This window comes from Euphorbia lathyris, chromosome 5 (genome assembly GCF_963576675.1).
Source record: "Euphorbia lathyris chromosome 5, ddEupLath1.1, whole genome shotgun sequence".
Classification (NCBI taxonomy): Eukaryota; Viridiplantae; Streptophyta; class Magnoliopsida; order Malpighiales; family Euphorbiaceae; genus Euphorbia; species Euphorbia lathyris.
Window position 1 is genome coordinate 85,628,318 of NC_088914.1, and position 20,210 is coordinate 85,648,527.

General features: G+C 36.1%; 2 protein-coding genes across 6 annotated transcripts; one reads left to right on the forward strand and one right to left on the reverse strand.

Moving 5' to 3' along the window:
• Nucleotides 1–550: 550 nt before the first annotated feature.
• LOC136230211 (uncharacterized) lies at nt 551–9,863 on the forward strand. 2 transcript variants are annotated; one of them, XM_066019198.1, is made up of 18 exons: nt 551–736; nt 1,782–1,935; nt 2,086–2,175; nt 2,259–2,370; nt 2,566–2,593; nt 3,141–3,239; nt 3,389–3,458; nt 3,560–3,594; nt 3,705–3,779; nt 3,854–3,949; nt 5,618–5,681; nt 6,599–6,652; nt 6,836–6,921; nt 7,018–7,078; nt 7,196–7,260; nt 7,420–7,525; nt 9,036–9,124; nt 9,244–9,863. In XM_066019198.1, exons 2-18 carry the CDS (start codon nt 1,870–1,872, stop codon nt 9,404–9,406), a joined length of 1,359 nt encoding a protein of 452 aa, XP_065875270.1. In that variant the 5' UTR covers nt 551–736; nt 1,782–1,869; the 3' UTR covers nt 9,407–9,863. The 2 variants fall into 2 exon arrangements, with proteins under 2 accessions (XP_065875270.1, XP_065875269.1); XM_066019197.1 differs by having other exon boundaries at nt 1,825–1,935.
• A 1,330-nt stretch (nt 9,864–11,193) lies between these two features.
• Nucleotides 11,194–14,679, reverse strand: LOC136231250 (nuclear cap-binding protein subunit 2). 4 transcript variants are annotated; one of them, XM_066020573.1, is made up of 9 exons: nt 14,533–14,679; nt 14,355–14,420; nt 14,016–14,239; nt 13,786–13,924; nt 13,673–13,706; nt 13,110–13,217; nt 12,120–12,173; nt 11,896–12,002; nt 11,194–11,494 (listed from the first exon to the last, which is right to left on the reverse strand). In XM_066020573.1, exons 2-9 carry the CDS (start codon nt 14,370–14,372, stop codon nt 11,420–11,422), a joined length of 759 nt encoding a protein of 252 aa, XP_065876645.1. In that variant the 5' UTR covers nt 14,373–14,420; nt 14,533–14,679; the 3' UTR covers nt 11,194–11,419. The 4 variants fall into 4 exon arrangements, with proteins under 4 accessions (XP_065876645.1, XP_065876644.1, XP_065876646.1 ...); XM_066020572.1 differs by having other exon boundaries at nt 14,545–14,676; XM_066020574.1 differs by having other exon boundaries at nt 14,355–14,415; nt 14,533–14,670.
• Between the last annotated feature and the right edge of the window lie 5,531 nt (nt 14,680–20,210).

A 20,210-nucleotide genomic window follows, 5' to 3' on the forward strand; every position in this document is an offset into this window, starting at 1 on the left:
TGATGCTTGGTATTTTCAATTAGGTAGGATATTGCCCATGGGACTTATCTTACAAAATTCTCAGAGGCAGTGTGTGATGCATATTATGGACCATTGGAAGGTGTCTACGGACTGGTAATGACTGGCAATTAAAGAAGCGCTGACATAGGTCAAGACGACCAACTACAGTAATGTGAATATTCGTTCGGATTGTCTTTCAATTACCACGATAATTCATCATCCTTCTTTTAAAAGTCTTTCTTATTTATATGACATTATTTCTAATTGCAATTTTCTTTTACAAGAGCTAGATTATGTGTCAGTCTGATTTGATTTAATAAAATTATTATTTGATTAAAAAAACACTAATAAATTATTTATTTTTCCAAAAAAAAATAAATTATTTATTATGAAGTATATTTCTAATTTATAAATTTATAGTTATTGGTAAAATTAATAATTTACTTTTTTTTTTTTTTGAAGGTAAAATAATGTTTTACTTGTAAGACGTAATTATTGATAATTTTTTTAAAACTGAATTTATTTAGTAAATATCAATATACGTAATGAACTAAACCGCTGCGCAGCCCTAATATTTTCCGATCCCCGCTAACCAGCCAAAAACCCTCTCTTTCTCTCTGTTACCTGGCCGCCCCCAACAAAACACACCACCGAATATATTTCATCCTCTCAGTAGTCCGTTCCAGACTTCTCCAGTTCCAGACTTCAACTAGTCCGTTCATCCATTATTGAAAAGGTAAGCTACTAAGCTTCTGATTTCGAATTTTCTGATTTCTGAATGTTCAAACTTATGATTTCTAGTTCTTGTAAAACAACATACTTAACAATAAATACAATAAATACTAAACAATTTAGTATTCGGCTTTGAGTTCAAGTTTATGATTTCTAAATGCTATAGCTTATAATTTTCTGATCTTTTGTTTAATTTTTAAATTGAATGTGCTAATTTTTACATGTGCTAAATTAATTGTTTGTAAGCTTATAATTTCTAATTTTCAGTTTGTAAGCTATGATTATAATTTCTAATTGAATTTGGATTTGGTTGTTAGTGATTATTTGCAGTGTTTGCGTGTTGTTAGTACTCTGTTTCCAGGTCAATGTATTAGATAATTATGTAGCTAATTTAGGATGGAAGCCTTCAAGTTTCTGTTCAATGTACAAGGTGTTTTGAAGAAAAAGTTAACTAATTAGTATTAGTTTTCTATAATGATAGATCAGCTGTGCGGGATGGATGAATACTGGTTGTGCACATGATATATTCAAATCATGTAGTTGGATTGTACTGTCTCTTTGTTTTTCTCTGAATTCTAAGCTATTTGTTACTGCATCAACAAATTCATGAATTGTAATTTGGAATGCTGAATTTGAATTCTGGTATTTTGTACGAGGTAGTGAATTGGAATTAGACAATGATATAATGGCAGTGAATAAGTGATGATCGAGCTTTCTAAGTATATCCAAATATCCTGTATCTTGCTTATACTTTCACCTGCTTTTTCCGCTTCTTACTTTTGGATTTTCTTTTGTATGTCTTCGGTTACGTTCTGCAATTTGGTTGTGATATTGGGGTGTTGTAGGAATTGCAATTGCAAACATTTTATGCTTTATTGAAGCTAAAGGCTAAAATTGTGAAGGAAACCGAGAAATGGAATCAAAATAGAATTTGACTACATTTACATGCTCATTTTGCTTCATTTTTATGAAATTTTGTTTTCAATTTGTTCAGTTTAGTTTTTTATCTGAACCAACTGATGGTCACCCTTACTTATTCACTATTGAAGGTTTTCTCTCTTACAACTGAACTCTGCCATTATCTATGCATAGGAAGTTTAATTGGATTGAAAATTGAACTCCAATAGAGTAAGCACAATGAAGGTGAAAGTAATATCACGCTCCACTGAAGACTTCACTCGAGAACGAAGCCAAGACCTTCAGGTACCCTTTTGTTTTTGGTCTCTATAGAAGTAGAGTTCTTGGTTTTTTTTAAGTGAAGACTTCATATTTCTCTAAAGGCTCCCTTTCTTCCACTTCAGTTTCCTAGGAAGTTTCAATATTTCATAGTAACAGTTAACTTTGGTTTATTAGAGGGTGTTTCACAATTATGACCCCAGCCTTCGACCCCAAGAGAAAGCAGTTGAATATGTGCGAGCAGTTAATGCTGCCAAACTAGACAAGGTAATAAGCCAGCAAATCAAATTGTTTCATACCTTTTGAACTTTGTTTATTTAATTGGAAAATTGTTTGGTTAACTTTTCTAGATATTTGCGAGGCCATTCATTGGAGCAATGGATGGGCATATAGATGCAGTTTCGTGTATGGCAAAAAACCCAAATTACTTGAAAGGGATATTCTCTGGTTCTATGGATGGAGGTATTTAAGTACTTTTATTTCTATTTACTTGTGAAGTTGATCAAAGATAATATCTTGCTGGCTATCATATAATATAATGATTATCAAAGTTTTTGATAATTGGTAATATAAATTATATTGTGAGTATATAGTTCCGTGGAGGAGATGGAACTTCTTTAACTTTTCTTTCTCCTTTTCAATTTCTTATGCTTGCAGATATTCGCCTCTGGGACATAGCTTCCAGGTAATATTCATAAGCTTGTTATTATTTATATAAATTAACCAACCAACTTGGGTGTTGGTCAAGTTTCTTGTGCTTCACTTATACAGAGATATGTAAGAATGATGATGGCCAAATAGGATAGAAAACAAGAACGAAGCCTTTTATGCACTGTTAACTTATATGGTGGAACTTGCATTGTTCTTTTCAGAATTCTAGGACCAGTTATAATTCCCTATTCCATCCCGTCTCTTTAATTAGTGGAAGTTTGAGAACTAGGTTAATTTTTCTCTACAAGTAATGAATATATAAACGTGGTATAACCGTATATGAGAATAATTTTGGTGTTCTGCATTTTAAATCTACTCAGAAGAAATGAACCGGGAGAGATTCTGCCGGTTGAAAAGTGATAAGTTGAATTAAGATAGAGTGGCAAGACATGGGTATTGTGATTTTGCAACTTCTACTGATGACACTGCTTGTCCTTACAGATTAAGTGTCGAGTAGCTATTTGTTATTATGCTGACGGCATGCAAATATAAATTACGTTTATGTTAATTTGGATCAACAGGCGAACAGTATGTCAGTTTCCTGGTCATCAAGGTGCTGTTCGAGGTTTGACAGCTTCAACAGATGGACAAACTTTAATATCCTGTGGAACTGATTGCACGTAAGAACTGTATCATTAAGATGAAACTTACATTATCAATATGATTGTGTGCTTTTTTTTTTTAACTCATCTTCTATTATCAAAAGGCAAATTCAACTTATGAAATTTGCCTATTGTATTAATTTCATATTCCGACGTTCTTTCTCCAGTGTCAGGCTTTGGAAGGTTCCTGTAGCTACCATTATGGGATCAGATGACTCCTCGCACCATTCCAAAGAGGTTGGCTTTCTTTGTGAAGTCTTGTGCTTTCAGATGCATGAGTTCTTTTTTTTTTGTTTCATCCTCTTGAGTCTTGAGCAAATTGCAATGCCTGTTTTCAGCTAGAAGCAGTTTATGTTGGGAAGAATGCATTTTGGTAAGGATTTTAATTACTGCTCAAGAAATTAGTTTTCAATTATTATATTGTTCATATTTCTGCATTTTGAGTATGTTTCCTGGTGTCCTGAACCTATCTCTTGTTTTCAGGGCTGTTGATCACCAGTGGGATGGTGAGCTTTTTGCCACAGCTGGTGCTCAAGTGGATATTTGGAATCACAACAGGTTTTGATCCTAACTTGCTCAGTTCAGTTAAGTCGCAATTTCCATTATGCTTATGTTTCACCTCCTGTGATCAGGTCTCAGCCTGTAAACACTTTTGAATGGGGAACAGAAACAGTCATATCTGTACGATTTAATCCCGGGGAGCCAAACCTATTGGCAACATCAGGAAGGTATGCCTGTATAAATGACATGTATTTGGTCAAGATGTGCTTCATCGTTTTTACATGGATATAGACCTTTTTATTTGTTGTCTACTCTTATAAATGTTGATAACAATGTGAGAATTTCCCAATTTGCAATCATGACCCATACTTGTGAAACAGCCAACTGGATTCAGTGCTTTGTTATGTGCATTTATGGTTGAGCCACCTTAGTCGGTTAGTCCATTTAACCCATCTTTCGAATTGTGTCCCATTCAGGAATTTTAAGAGAACCTTGATTTATCCTAACACTACTAGCTCACCTAGGCAGCATAGACTGGGTATCGTATCCCAAATCGGAGTTCATTTCTTCCTTGGAAGTGTAGAAATTATATGGTTGTTAAGGGAGACTTCTGTTCTTGAAGAGAACCTTGTGATCCATGTTCTCTGTTGACTGATTATTTGACATGTTGCATCAGTGGAGAGAGTAGTTAGCTTCCTTTTACGATGTGTATGAGGGGTAAAAAAGATATGTGCTCCTAAGTAAAGATTCAAGGATCTCCTTGTGTCATGTCTTGTTTTGGGCTCTGATAATCGGGAAGCTTTTATGTTCCATTCTTTCATCCGCAAATATCGAGGAAAAAGACTAAGCAACTGGGTTTTGTGATTTTAGTTTTGCCTTTTCTGATTTGAATGAAAAAACTGACATATTTAGTTGTATAAAATTATAATTACAATTGGCATAATGCATTAGCATTGTTGTTTCATTATGTGTGCTTTTGAAGAGGTTGGTTGTTGTCTTCTTGAGCAAGACCTTGATAAAAACAGAGCACTAAAATAGCAAATAACAACAAGAAAGCAACAAAATAGAAGGAATGAAGCTTTATTTATATCACATATTGAATAGGAAAAATTGGATTGAGATGGTCTCAAACCCCCACAGGAGAAGAAACTTCTTGCTCTCTATTGAAATAGAGCTCTGCAGTAACTTGCAAAAAAAATACAAAACATCCTCTATTCTCTAACACGAAACTATATGCTTATATTGAATATACCTTGGTAATGTCCAGCTCACCCTCCTACATGTAACTAACTTTTCCTCAATATACCCCCAACTGTTACTAACTTGCTGTCTAGCTAATTTCCTAGTTTACCCTGTTGTTTGTTCTTGCGGACATACACCCTCAACTCTTTAGGCCCAACCGAATTCTGATTCATGATCTCTCCCTCTTTAGCCCATTTTTTATCAGGTCTCCTACCTGTAGGTGTAGAAAATGCACCAATTATACAATGTCTGTTTTGTGCGATACTGTGGATTAATGCTTGCTTAAGGAGATTATTCCATGTTTCCATCTTGTTTTAGGATAATATATTATATTTAAGTGTTCACAGCTTAATGCAGCATCCTGGATATATGCTTATAACACATGATTGTAACTATGTTACGCTGCATATGCTACATATATTTCTCCTTGCATCTGGCATGCAATATTTTAAGAAGGCATCACGGTTGTTTGACACTTCTTTGCAAAATGCATATCTTGTATTGGTTTGTGCGAATTATCAATTATAGTGTGCTTACCTTCTATGGGCTTCACAATAGTACACTCTCTAAACATGACTAATAAAATGCACACCTATATTAACATTATTAGCAGAACATGTATATAAGTGAAAGATATATCTCCTGTTTTGCAGTGACCGCAGCATAGCGTTGTATGATCTACGCATTTCATCTCCAGTAAGGAAAGTTGTTATGAGAGTAAGTTCAGCTTTCTTTCAGCTCAGGATTTTAGTACACTACATTCTGACTCTCCTATTACTCACATGCAACTGAACAAATGAATGCAATACAACCACAATTATCAAGTCCACTTTTGTTTTCACAAAATGTGATACAGGTCATCTTTGTAGAAATTCTTCCTAATCCTATTTGATGCATAATCCCCTTGTAAGATATCTCTTATATAGCAATGATATTCGAGAAGCAAAATTTAAAATTTCAATTATAATTCAGTTTTAGATAGAGAACTTTGAGCCTACATGCTACTGGTCTAGAATTATATTTGAATGTCATTCTGAAGGATAGAAGAGATGCATTGACTCTTTTTTTTTTATAACAGAACATATTCAGATCTTGACACTTTTACAATTTTATCTAAACTTTATGGTTTTGTGCTTGCTATACTGATTAAATAGTGTAACAAATTTGATTAAAACACTGAAACTAATTACTATGCTGGTTTTGGGACTAATATAATTCATTCAGTACATAAATAAAAGATAATACTTGTTTGCCTCACATAAGAAAGATGGAAAAGTTGTAACTAATTTTAGTGCTCGGAGAAAATTGGATGTGATTATTTGACTCCATGAAATTGCCAAAATTAAGAGGTTGGCATAAAATTGGAAAATTACGGCAATTGTACGTATTATGTGCCATTAGCTCAATTATCTCTGCAAAGAAGTGTTATTTGTTGCAATACTATTTTACTTAGATGGCAATTTTTCACTCTTTGAAGATAACTTCTATCTTTTTATGTTTCCTACTCATTGATTATTGTTTTGGCTGCATAGTATTTTTCTTGTTTATTCTGAAAATTTATGAATTAGAATTCCTGTTAATTCACAATTTATGCTGGCATAATTCCAGTCTAACTCCAAGTTTTTTGGTTACAGACGAAAACCAATTCTATTGCATGGAACCCAATGGAGCCAATGAATTTTACAGCTGTAAGGACATTCCTAGAGCTTGTGATGTTTTTTTACTCTCCAAGCTTTTGCTGACATAAGGATTAGTTTGAGATTATTCTTGAGAATCATTGTTTATGATTTTTTGGAATTTAATCTTTTGACAATTGACCCAAAGTGCATTCCGTAAAACCAAACTCACTATCTGCATTCTGTAATATGCAGGCAAATGAAGATTGCAACTGCTATAGTTTTGATTGTAGAAAATTGGATGAAGCCAAGTGTGTGCACAAAGACCATGTTTCTGCAGTGTAAGATGCTGGTGTTTGATTTGATGTGCAGCTGGTTTTCTCTTGCCAGTATTCTTGTGGAAGTTTCTAAAGTTAATGTTAAATATTCTTTTTTAGGATGGATATCGACTTCTCTCCAACTGGTCGAGAATTTGTAACAGGGTCTTATGATAGAACAGTGAGTTTCATCCTGCAATAGCTTGTTTATCCAATGTTTTCAATGTTTATTTGTTATTAATTCAATGAGAAGGACTGCTTTTCTTTTTTATACATATTAACTTTGCATCTCCTCCAGGTCAGAATTTTCCAGTACAATGGCGGTCACAGCCGGGAAATATATCATACAAAAAGAATGCAAAGGTTTTATCACTTTGGTTTTCTAGCTTTTCATCTTATCGATTGGTTTATATAGTTCACTTATACCTTATTAATCATTAGTCTGTCTGGTGAACTTAGAGTTCGTATAATTGTATTTTTATCAAGTTTGTCTGACCATTTATTTTTCTTTTCTTTTTGTAGGGTATTTTGCGTCAAATTCAGCTGCGATGCTACTTATGTTCTTTCAGGGAGTGATGATACTAACCTTAGGCTATGGAAAGCTAAAGCCTCAGAACAATTGGGAGTGGTAACTTTCTCTTCTATCCACTTAGTTCTTTTTGACCCTTGGAGTTAATCTCTCTCTTCCATATTCTACAACCATATTCTGGTTGAAACCTTTCTTTCCTTCCTAGTTTCATGGTTACTTTATATATGAGTGTTTCACTGTTATGCTAGCCGCACGGGGCACATTCGAACCTCTGAAAAGTCCAACAGTTTTATTTTGGACATAGTTATTAAAGGCGCAAGGCACGCTAAGACACAAGAGGGTCCTGGCCTGAGCGACATAAGACTTGCTGAAATAATAAAAATATATAAAACAGTAAATGATACTCCCTCCGGTTTCAAATAAGTGTCGTTTTAGAGTTTTTCACACAAATTAAGAAACACAATTAATATGCACTTAAATTAATAAATTTACATGGATTAACTAAATAAAAATTCTCTCCTATAATGGTTGGAGAAAAAACTTTGAAAACTTAAAAAACACAAAAATCAAGACAAAAGTTACCAAAAAACTATACTAAATTTTATTGAAAAACGAAAACGACATTTAAAAAAGAACAAAAACAATTATCTAAAACGACACTTATTTGAAACCGGAGGGAGTAGTATTTAAAATATAAGAAATGATGAATTCTAAAATCAAAATGCAATAATTATTAAATCATGACAATATATCCGTAATCATGAATTCTAACATGCAATAAACTCAATATTCTAAAGTTCAAGTGGTTCAATTAACTAGTAAATCCTAAGTTGACTAATAGCTTCAGCTTCAAGTTCTTGTTCCGTCATCTGCTTCTTTCTCTCTTTTGATTATTTTTCCCCAGTGCGTGCTCTTTCTTTTCCTCCGGTTATCTGCTTCTTCCTCTCCTTTTTCCCCATTGTCGTGTGTGTTTCTTTTCTTTTCTTTTTTTGTTTATTGTGGACAATAGATGTGTCTAATCCAACATTGATGATTAAACATGTATCTAACTCTTTTAAAATCCCTCCACCAAAAAAGAACCTACGTTACGTGACAATTAGGCGATGACGTGCAAAAAGGCGCTCCATGGCGGTTGCCTGCGTGACAGCAACCGCCTTTGTTGTGCTAAGGGCCTAGTGCTTTGTGCACCCGGAGCCCGCCTTTGTTGTGCTATGGCGTTCGGCCTAGTGCTTTGTGCACCTGGAGCCCGAGACACCCCTTTAACAACTATGATTTTGGAATACGCTGATTAATTTTTTTTACAGTTGTGACTTCCTTGAGGGCGAGCCTTGGCGCAACGGTAAACGTTGTTGTCGTGTGACTGAGAGGTCACGGGTTCGAGTCTTAGGAGCGGCCTCTTGCCAAAATATTGGTAGGGGAAGGCTTGCCCCCAGTACACCCTTGTGGTGGGACCCTTCCCCGGACCCTCGCTTAACCGGGGACGCGTAATGCACCGGGCCGCCCTTTTTTACAGTTGTGACTTCCTTGATTCATCAGTTGCTTTATTTGCATGAAAGGTTGGCTAATTGTTTCCCGCTTCTATCACAATTTATTCATTTTCTTGCTGCAGCTACACCCAAGGGAACGAAGAAGGCATGAATATCATGAAGCTCTCAAGAAGCGATATAAGCACCTTCCAGAGGTCAACCGTATTATCAGGTATTTTATACTCCCGACATTCTGGAGTCTGGTACAAGTCATTGGAAAACTTTACGCATGCATTAATTGATTGTAAGTTCGTGTTGGTTACTCATTTCTCTTTCCGACAATGATTTCAGGCATAGACACTTACCGAAACCCATATACAAGGCTGCTGCTCTCAGACGCATGGTGACTGACGCTGAAAAGAGGAAAGAAGATAGAAGAAAAGCCCATAGTGCTGCTGGAAGCATCGTTACCCAGCCATTGCGTAAAAGAAGAATCATCAAAGAAGAAGAATAGATTATGCATGATACATGTGTGGCATGCTGCAGTTCTCCTCGGACGGATCATCTGTCCGGTGGGTTGTGTCCGTCCGGCTAGTGTTGTGACTAATTATGTGGTGCTGTTTCACTGGGTACTTCAAATTCTAACATGAAATGGAACATTTGGACCACCACATGATCAGGGGTGGGTTCTGATGTTCAACAGTTTTGGTCGGAAAGAACTCTTTTGATTTTGACATTTTCCTTGAACATATGTATGCCTTTTTATAGGGTACAATATATTTATAGCTATTAATATCATAGTGCATAAATTTATTTTATTTTGTAGCATAAGAATTTGTTGAAAAAATTAATGCAATCATGATTTGAACATATTTGATTATATTATTAATTTATTTTATTTATTTGTGTCAATGTAAATTATGATTAAATACTTAAATTTAATAATAGAAGTTTTTTATTTGGATTTTTAATATTGAGTAATATATATTTTTTATAATTATGTTACCAAATAAAGTCTTTTTTAGAGGAAAGAAAGATTTGTTAAAATTCAACTATTAGAATGAGTTTATATGTGATAAGAAAGAGCATTACTAAACAAAGCATCACATCTTGATCCATATCTCTTTTATTTTTTGATTTACCAATGAATATTCAGAAATCCAAATCGTTGTAGTCACCTATAAACGAGAAATTCTAAAGTTGACCCACGATGCAACTAACAAAAACGTTGTAGTCTAGTCACCTATAAACGAGAAATTCTAAAGTTGACCCACGATGCAACTAACAAAAACGTTGTAGTCTAGTCACCTATAAACGAGAAATTCTAAAGTTGACGAGCCACGATGCAACTAACAAAAACATGGTAGTCATTTTCTATATCAATTGAGCACGTACATCCAATTCTTAAAGTATCTGAGAGCTTCCCTACACGAAAGCAACTATGCTATTAAGGCTTCTAAAGGGACAATCAAGCACTTTGTTTTTAGTAACCAAGATCGAACTACTAGAGTGAGTTTAGCTTCGACAAGAAGTAGCATTACTAAACAAAGCACCACATCTTGATCAACATTCCCTTTATTCTTCGATTTACCAATCAACGCTCAGAAATACGAAAAATTAGAGAATAAAGCACTGTAATCACCCATAGACGAGAAGTTTCAAAGCTGGCGAGCCATGATGCAGCTAACAAAAACATGGTAGTCGTCCTCTATACCATTTGAGCACATCAGGCAGTTTAACAGAACCAAAACTCTACAACTATGAAGGACATCGGGCAGTTTAACAGTACCAAAACTCTACAACTATGAAGCGTTGTCAACGTTGGCAAACAATTCATCGCTACCCTCATTAACCGAAAATATTAATTGCTTGTATCCACTTTTGACTGAAAACATCCCATTAGCATCCCAAATCTGCATTCAACCATCACTGATACGCCTCCTACTCAACGATATATGGCAAATAAGATTTCTATCCCCGACGCTAAACAAATCCAAGAGAATATCGCCACCCCAGTAAAGGCTCATGTTCCGATTTAAGGACAGCGAAACATTAATTTTCCAACCCTTTCCGAATTAGTGCTATTTGGGAGCCAAGAATCTCATCACATGCTAAATGAGCTCCCATCTCCAACCACCTTTTATAAGATCATGAGCAGCTTCAACAGATATAATCTAACTCTAGTTAACAGGTATTCTTAAAATCATCATTCTCTTTTGTTTTCTGATGCATCAAAAAGATGACGGGTTGAGCCAACTTTATGTATCGATCAAGCATCGCGTCACTGCTTCAGATAACGAATCAACATTTAATCCTCATATTTATATAAATAAATGAAAGTAAAAAGTAATTTCTAACACAAAATATCTGTAGAAGCTAACTTGAAACAAAAAGGGCAAGAAAAAGGACACTGGCCGTAGCATATAGCATGAAAATAACTGTCCTGACTTGCGAACAATATTGATCTATAGAACTTGGTACAACATGATTAATTAACTGCCTAATAGAAAACAGGCTGATAAATTCGCTAAGATCGTCCCTTTCGATCATCTTCTTCTTCCTCATCAGAGTCACCACTCTCCCGGAAACGGGGATTCTTCTCCTGTTATATCAAAGAATTAGGAAGACAAATGAAAACATTTGAGAAAAATGATAAATAGGGCATGTCAGTTTCTGACACGACAGCACGATTTACCAAGATAAACCCATTTGACACAATTATCAATTTGTGTCATCTATATCATATATATGTGAAATATATAGATCGCATGACACAATTATGACAAGATAAAGCGTTTTGACACCCTCAATGACAAGGTATAACCCATTTTGACACCCTTGATGACAAGGTAATATAACACAATTTTGGATTCTCCAACCCGAAATTTGCAAGCATGAAACAGAAAACCATCTCATTATCAGTAAAAAGAAAGGAACAGTATTGCTTCTTCTTCGCCATGTAAAGATAGGCATAGATCAAAGGAGAGAGCATTAAGCATTTACCGGTCGAGAATCAGGATCAGAATTTCTTCTTGATTCGTGATCAGCATTTCTTCTTGGAGGCTCGTGTGCATGACGGTCATCATCTCGTTGCCGCTTCCTGTGATAATCTGTTTCAAGAGAAGACTCAGATCAGTTTTAGATCTTTATGACAATGACAGTCGAAGAAAAAGCTTAAAAGAAACACCATCCAAAGCAACTGAAAAGTAATAAAAAAGAGAAAATACCTCGGCCCTGCCGATTATAACCACCATGACCATGGTTTCCACCATGTCTTCCATCTGCAGGAACACAATGTCAGAGTCCATTGATGCAGACAAGTTTTTTTTGTAAAATATATACCACCATTTTCAGCAAATCACTTATGCGAAGAAAAGATTATATGCAAACACAGAACGAGAAAAACCAGTTACGAAAACACACACACACACATCAGTTATTCAAATCCAGCAAAAACAGGGTCTTCAAAGACAGCTAAGCCAAGTATAAGATTAGAATGTAATATTCGCATGTAAACTGAGAACCCGTGAAGCAGTCGATTCGTTCTCGTTATCATTTATTATCGTCCCTGCCATTTCCATGTATGGTATTTCCAATTATGCTTCCAATAGATAACTAAGCTACCACAATCATTTTGCAACTCAAACAATCACAACCAATGCTATTCAAAGCCGCTTAGGTTCAAGCGATTTTACTAATAAATACACCGTGCTTGAATATATAACCATCCATAGCAGTAGGGAAAAGTTCTTAGTAACCTCGTTTGCCTAAAAAGCATGTCTATAGTCCACTTAAGTATGTAGTTAGGGTACAAAATTTTAAGGCCTCGTGCACATTCCATACTAGAAAAGTAATTCTCACTTTTTGTGCCATAATATTATGTCAATATGATAAACCTATCCATTTACATTGAACCATACTTTGTTCTAAACAACTTTATCATAGTATACAGACTGCACTTCACAGCTTCCACAAGGCTGCAGCTATGTTGCACGGAAACTCTTTCTCATAAGCGTTTCCATGTTTCATGTCCATTTCTTTTCCATTTCCATTACCATTTCCGTGCAACATAGAACTGTAGTTTGAGATTGAAATTCTAGGCCAAAATAAGTCGAGTTATTCCATTATAGAAGGGAATAAGTCCAGCAAACAAGGAAAATTATGAATTTAACTGGACCTCAAAAAGCAAGATCTTCAAGAGGGTCTCAACAACTTACAATGAGGTTGCATAACTGGGGCATAATTGCCAAGAGATCCAGCTCCATAGTCGACAAGTTGTCTTTCTTCCAGCTCACGCTGAACCAATTTTCCATAACCACCTCTGCGTATAACTTGTTAAGGAGACAAAAAATGCATTTGTCTTAGAAACATGCATTTTATTACCAATATCAGTTAGTGCAGACAATTACAATTGAACTACATGCTGATTCAGAAGTAATTAACTTGAGCAATTTACTGATTCTTCATGAGAAATTAAATTACTTAAATGAACCGGTTTTCAAATTAATGGCTATCTGAACTTGGATTGACCAGAAAGAGCTAATCCAGTAAAAAAAAAAAACCATTTACTGTATGAGCAGGAACCAAAACTATCTTATAACTGGTACATGTTAAACAATTTTGCCAACTGTATCAGATTCCTACTCCCAAAACTAGGATAACACAGTCAAATTGCTAGAAGAAAAAGACTTGAAACATCTATTTTGATCATCCATAATGACAATTGTAACTTAAACCAAACTGTATATGAAATAATTTAAATTAATACAGAAAAGGATATCAGGATCATAGTCTGTACGGTATTCATCCCTAACCTGCATAATAATAATAATGATAATAAAATTAGGAAATGCCCAGGTGCATTAGATAGCAGTTACATTACAGCAAGCTCACCTGTCCGCCACTTCTACCACGGCCCCATTGTCTTCCTTCCTGAAATCCCCAATCAAAATCAACACGAATTGGACGATCATCAAGGATTGTCCCACTGATATACTTCACTGCATCCTCAGTATCTTCTCTAGAGTAATATCTAGCAAACACATCAATACACAACTCAATCACAAACACTAGCCACAAACATTATCATCAATAAACAACTTCAAATCTTAACATTAACTTACAGAACGAAACAAAACCCACAAGGGGTTTTCGAGTTCTTATCCAATCCCATGATTATCTTCTTAATTTCTCCAGCTCGAGAAAAGAGTTCATAAATTTGCTCTTCTGTAGTGTAGAAGGACATGTTCCCTATGTAAACAGTGGTAGAGGTCAAAAGTGCATGTTCAAATTCCTCTTGTGAACCAGGAAACTTCCTATCCCTATACTGAGAAAGCTTGGCCAGATCCTGCCATGAAAAAATGAAAGAGGAATATGAAAAACACAACCTTCTACTAAATTTCTCCGAACAACGAAAACAAAATGGGAAAGCTAATCAAATAGGGCACAGAATCGACTATTACCTTGAAGAGGGAAGCCATTGTAGACAGTAGAAAGAATCGAAGAACGCGCTAAGCGAATTTACTAATCTAAAACAGAAAATTTCAAGGGTTTAATCACGAAGTTCAATACTAGGAAAAGAGAAGCCCAAATTATGAGCTTATCTCTACAATGGAACACTGAAAGACTGAAGATACATACATGAGCACTAACCATATGGCTACGAGGGTTTAAGCCGGAGACTTTGCCGAATCGGAACGGGAGGCGAAGCAGTCTGAAGTGGCAGTTGGGGCCGCGACCTTTGTACTACACTATTTCGATTGTAATTATTATATACTTATAAATTTCTTTTAGTTGGATTTTCTTTGATTAAAGTTTACGTATATATAGATATATATACGCATATACATATATATATATATATATATTGTTTATTATTAAATTTTTTTTTATAGTTTGTCCGATTTTTCGACTCGAAAAGCACATTTTAAGCGAATTATCTCCCAATTAAAGCTTTCTGCATATATTATGATTCGAATTTGAGATCTGGTTTAAACGGCATGAGGCCCTTAACACGCAAGCCAACTTTAATTGGTTTCATTTTTAATTTTTTAAAACATTTTAGTTGTTACATTTGTTTTAATTGTAATTATACGAATAAATTTAGGAATAAAAACATTTCAATAGTCTATTTATAAAAGTGATTTTTGGCTCATCCGAAACAGATAGATAGTTCAACGAAAAATGTGCGAAATTTTGTTCAGCTCCAAGAGCTTCTCTTTCGATTCGTTCGTTCTATTTCTCAGTGTTGGTGATAATTCGACCGATTAGAATTTGACTCACACTTCTATCATATCTTGAGAATCAATTGTCGATAGCGGTAAAATTCGTCTTAAAGAGACTCATTTTATTATACATCAAAACCTTCTTCTCCTATTCATTCGAAGGTGTGTTATATAATTTAATGCAGTTTTATTATTTCTGTCTTCAATTTAATAAAATTATTATTTAATTATGATGAATTTAAAGATTTTTTTTTAAATTAGATTATAAAAAAATTTTATTAATGAAGTTTTATTAATGAAACTCCTTTGGCGTATGTGGCAATGCCCCTCCTCTCTCTGGGTTCGCCTTCTTTGTGGTAAGTATCGAAAAGATAAGATCTTTGGGGGCCGAAAGAGAGAGTTATCAATTGTTCCTTCCTCTGGAAAGGGCTTAGCGCCGTTTTTGCTGAGTTTTGCTCGGGGGTTGGTCTGGATGTGGGTAATGGTAAGTCCATAAGCTTCTGGTTTGATACCTGGATTGGGGATAAACCTTTAGTGGATGTGTGCACTTCCCCCCCCCCCCCCCCCCCCCGCCTAGTGATATCCAAAACTGGAGGTTAGCCGATGTGGTGGACTCTGAAGGGGACTGGGTTTGGCTTAAATTTGATTCTTTCTTTAGCCTTGAGACTCTCCTTAGAATTAGAGGAGTGAAGGTGAGTAATCAAGAGAAAGACATGGATAAGCATTGCTGGGCACTGACTAACAATGGAGTCTATTCTTGCAAATCTGCCTTTGAAGCGTTTTCCCTTAACAGGACTGATAATCCCTCGGATATTTGGAAGACCATTTGGTCCCTTAAAATCCCCTACCGCATGAGGAGCTTCCTGTGGCTGGGCGTTAAAGACAGGTTACTTACTAACTCAGATAGATACAGAAGGTATTTGGCGACCTCTGGAGCTTGCGGTAGATGTAGAGGCCATGTTGAATCGTTGTGCCACTGTAGACACCGAGTCGGAGGACCTGTGACGAAAACCTGAAAATAAGACGGTTAAAGCGATTGATTCCGGAAGTTTCGAAAAAATAAAATAAATAGTTACAGTGGGTCGCTGTTGTGATGTGCGTAGTGCGAGTGCTTAGCGGCGGCCGACGCGTGTTCGACGACAGTCGGACACCCGCTCAACGACGCAAAGCGGGCGCTCGACGCTCGGCGGTTACAACGCGTGAGCGCCCGACGGCGCGGAACACGAGCTCGACGACCGTGGGGGCATGCACGCCCGACGGTGCGAGACGCGCCCCAGCGGCCGTTGGGCGAGCGCCCAACCGCGTCGGGCGGACGCCCAACGACAGTTGGGCGCTCGCCCAACGCTGTTGGGCGACCGCCCAACAATCGTTGGGCGATCGCCCAACAATCGTTGGGCGGCCGCCCAACAATGTTGGGCGGTAGCCCAACGCGAGGTTGGGCGGCCGCCCAACAATGTTGGGCGGTGGTTGGGCGGCCGCCCAACATGCTTGGGGCGGCCGCCCAACCCTTTGGGCGACGCCCGATTTTACTCGGGCGTCGCCCATTGGTCCGGGGACCCGTTTGCCTATAAAAGGCACGGATCCCCATGCATTTTGGGAAGGGGAGAATTTTGGAGCCTTTCTCACTCTAAACATTTTTAGAGAGAGAAAGTGATTTTTTTTTGGGAAAAATATTTTTTTTCTCAAAAATTCCGAATTTCCCAAAGTTAAATTTTTACTAAAAAACACAAAAAAAACCGGAAAATCACGACTCGTGGAATCAATCGGCTTCGACTGTCAGATACCGAACTTGAGGTATTATCCGAGGACTAGACTCGTTTTATTTTATTTAATTTATTTCTTTTCCTTTATTTATTTTTATGTTATAATTTTATTTATTTTGTCATTCATTTATTTATCACGTTTTATTTAATTTTTCGTATTTATTTAATTCCCGTCTCGTGTTGAATAAAATTCGGTTTTGCTTTAAAATAAAAAAACCTCGTTTTGACATCCCAATACGAACCGTGATCCGATAAAAAGGTAGTTCGGGTGTTAGAAACGTTGTAATTATAAGTTTTAATTTAAAAGAATTTCCGAATAATGTTTTAAAATAAAAACGTTGTTTTAGGAATTTCCGTTATCGACTATGATCCATTTTTGGTAGTTCGGAAATCCAAAACGATTGAATTAGACTTAATTAAAAGCTTTTGAATAAATCTGAAAACAATTGGAGTGCTGCTGTAATTTTCCGTTTCTGTCACTAATTGCTGTTTACCGACGGATTTTTCGTCGGTAAATCTGCCGAAACGTAAAAAATGCCATTTCAGTCCATTTTTCTTAACTTTTAAGCTTTTAATCTTTAATATATATATGTATAGTTATGTAATATATATTTTCAAACCATTTTAGATATTTAGTGTATACAATTATTTAGGATGTTTGTATATCATTTTTTATTCAATTTTTATAGCATAGGTATATGTATATATATATTCTCCTTTTTTATTCATTTGAGTTATATTAGATTCTATTTTAAAAGGTTATTTATTTGGACATTTTGGGAACTAATTAGTAAGTATTAGTATATGGATATATGTTATTTTTGGTATTTAAAACTATATTAGTTATGTATATATATAGTTTTGGGATATTTGGGTTATGTTATTGTTTATTATATGAAACTATTTTGGATAAATGTTATTTTCTTATCCAATGAGATTTATTTACTATTTCCACCTCTTTAAAGTATAAATGTATTATATCTAGTATTTTCATATATGTATTATATAGTTTCTTTTTATTAACTTTTATTTTCATATTCTCTTTTTGATTTGAATGTATATATATATGCTTAAATTATTTTCTTTATTCTTTTGGACCATTTATGGGTCCATGTTTCAAATGGGCTTTATTTGGGAGTGAATCTTGGTTTAAATGGGTTTATTATTGTAATTATAATAGGTAAAGAGTCCATTAAATAAAAGGAGAAAATAAATCACAAAAAGAGAGTTTTCAATTTAATTATTTAAACTAATGAATTTTTAGAGGTTCCTAATGTAAATAAATATAGTTGTTTTGTTAATATTTCAAATCGTTTTCAAAACACCACGTTTTAAAACCTTAATCCGTTCCAAAGGCGGATTAAGTGAACCTTGTAATTAAAATCATTTTCATTGTGAATAATCGAATATTTTGAACCATTTTCTCAAAAGAATTTGTACAAAATAAAATGGACTTGTATGTTTAACCACGTTTTCTTACTAAAGGTTTTTATCTCAAACGTTTTCAAACACTTGAGTCGTTCCAACGGCGATTCGAGTAAACTTCACCAATCGGGGTTTTAAAATGCACCTAAATCGTTCCAACGGCGATTAAGGTGCGAACCACGTAAATAAACTCGTTTTGGGGGGAAATAAGTTAGCATAGAATTGACACGCAACACGACATTTAAATAAAGTTGTAAATAAATCACTTCTTTCTTCCTCCCCTTCTCTGTGTATGTATATCAAATTGATGTAAATGGGTGATTCTTTACTAATGTGGCTTTTCAATAATATATGCTCAAAACGGTTTCCAAAAAGGGAAAGAAAAGGTTTCAAATGAATTTTAAACTTAAAGAAGTATACGATTAGTCCGTTATCGCCTAACATGCTGAGTAGGAGGCCGGTGGTTCATAACCGGGCGATATCGGGGTGCCTAGTAGCCTTTCTCCGGAAAGGAGCTAGCCTTCTCGGCTCGTACCTAAGTTTCTCGAACCCACACCGGTCTCCCGCAAGGGATCGGTGTTCATTTTCCCATTCGTGGGTGGCGACTCTTCCATATCTCCGAGCTCCGGTCCTGCCGAGCAGCTTGATTCCACGATTGGTTGCTTTCAGCGCCAATCACCGCTTACGTCGCCATGAGGTGTCCACCCCCCGGTCCGCCCGGGAGATTAGGCCGCGGCACCTCGTCTAACAAGTGGCGACTCTGCTGGGGAAGCGAGAAATTTGATTCTGGAAGGCGTGTATTAAGCCCTTAACGGGGACGGATCGTTTTACTTCTTTTCGTATGCATTCATGTGCATTATTTCAAACCCTTTGGGTAATTTCCGCGAAACCTCTAGCGAGAGTCCATTCGTCGCTCGAAAGAGGCTAGTGTAAGTTCCCCCTTACAGTAAGGCGCCAAAGGGTCCCCATCCATTCGTTAGGGGCGAATTTGTGCGGTCCTGTGAGGTCCCGCGGTCAGCCGTGTCAGCATATAGTAGCCTTAGAAGTTTCCATAGGATTACCCGTTACTATTTTTGATATGATAAATGAATCAATTCGTGTTTTCAAACCGCCACGATACGTGTCTAATCCTAAAGTAGGTAAAGAAAATGAGACGATGTGTTAATATATACTCGTGAATCGACATACTAATTACCCTAAAACATCGAAACAATTTGAACTAAAGACAACTTAGTCATCTCATATGAATGAACATGTGCGACCCGCCTTGTCCCTTTCGGTGTCCCGACGAAGGCACATGTTCAGGAAATGTGTTATGACGTAAGCAGGTATTAGTATGAATCGGTTCGGTGTTAAGGATAGTTACATCTCGATACAAAAGACTATATTAACAGTAGCCGTTATTCACATTCTTTAAATAAGTTAGGATAAAACGAGATCATGACGAAACGAAAACGAAGAACATTTCTGTCTTGAATGACTCTGTCGTAACGTGAAAAGTTTCGCACAAGTAGCCCGTCCCTTCCGAATAAAAGACGAGCTTTTTACGTTATGCCTCATGTCGTTCTTAAGAGAAATGGATGTGTCCGCAAAGGCGACTAAGAAAATAAAAGAAAAGAAAAAAACTAAACGACCAAAATCATTCCGAGTCTACGATATATTTCAATCCCGACAGTAGTTAAATAAAATAAACCAATGCCGTTGAATACGTGTCTCGAACAAGTATATACCCCATTTAAAACTTTGAAGCCGAATTAAGCCAAACCATATAATTGCGCCATATGGACGAGACTGCGGGTTTTGACTAACGACTCGATCATTTCAACCGTTACCAAAACTGCAAGAAATATGGCCCGATATACGTGTTTGCTTAATTCGCGCCTAAAGGAAAGAGAACGGTGATATC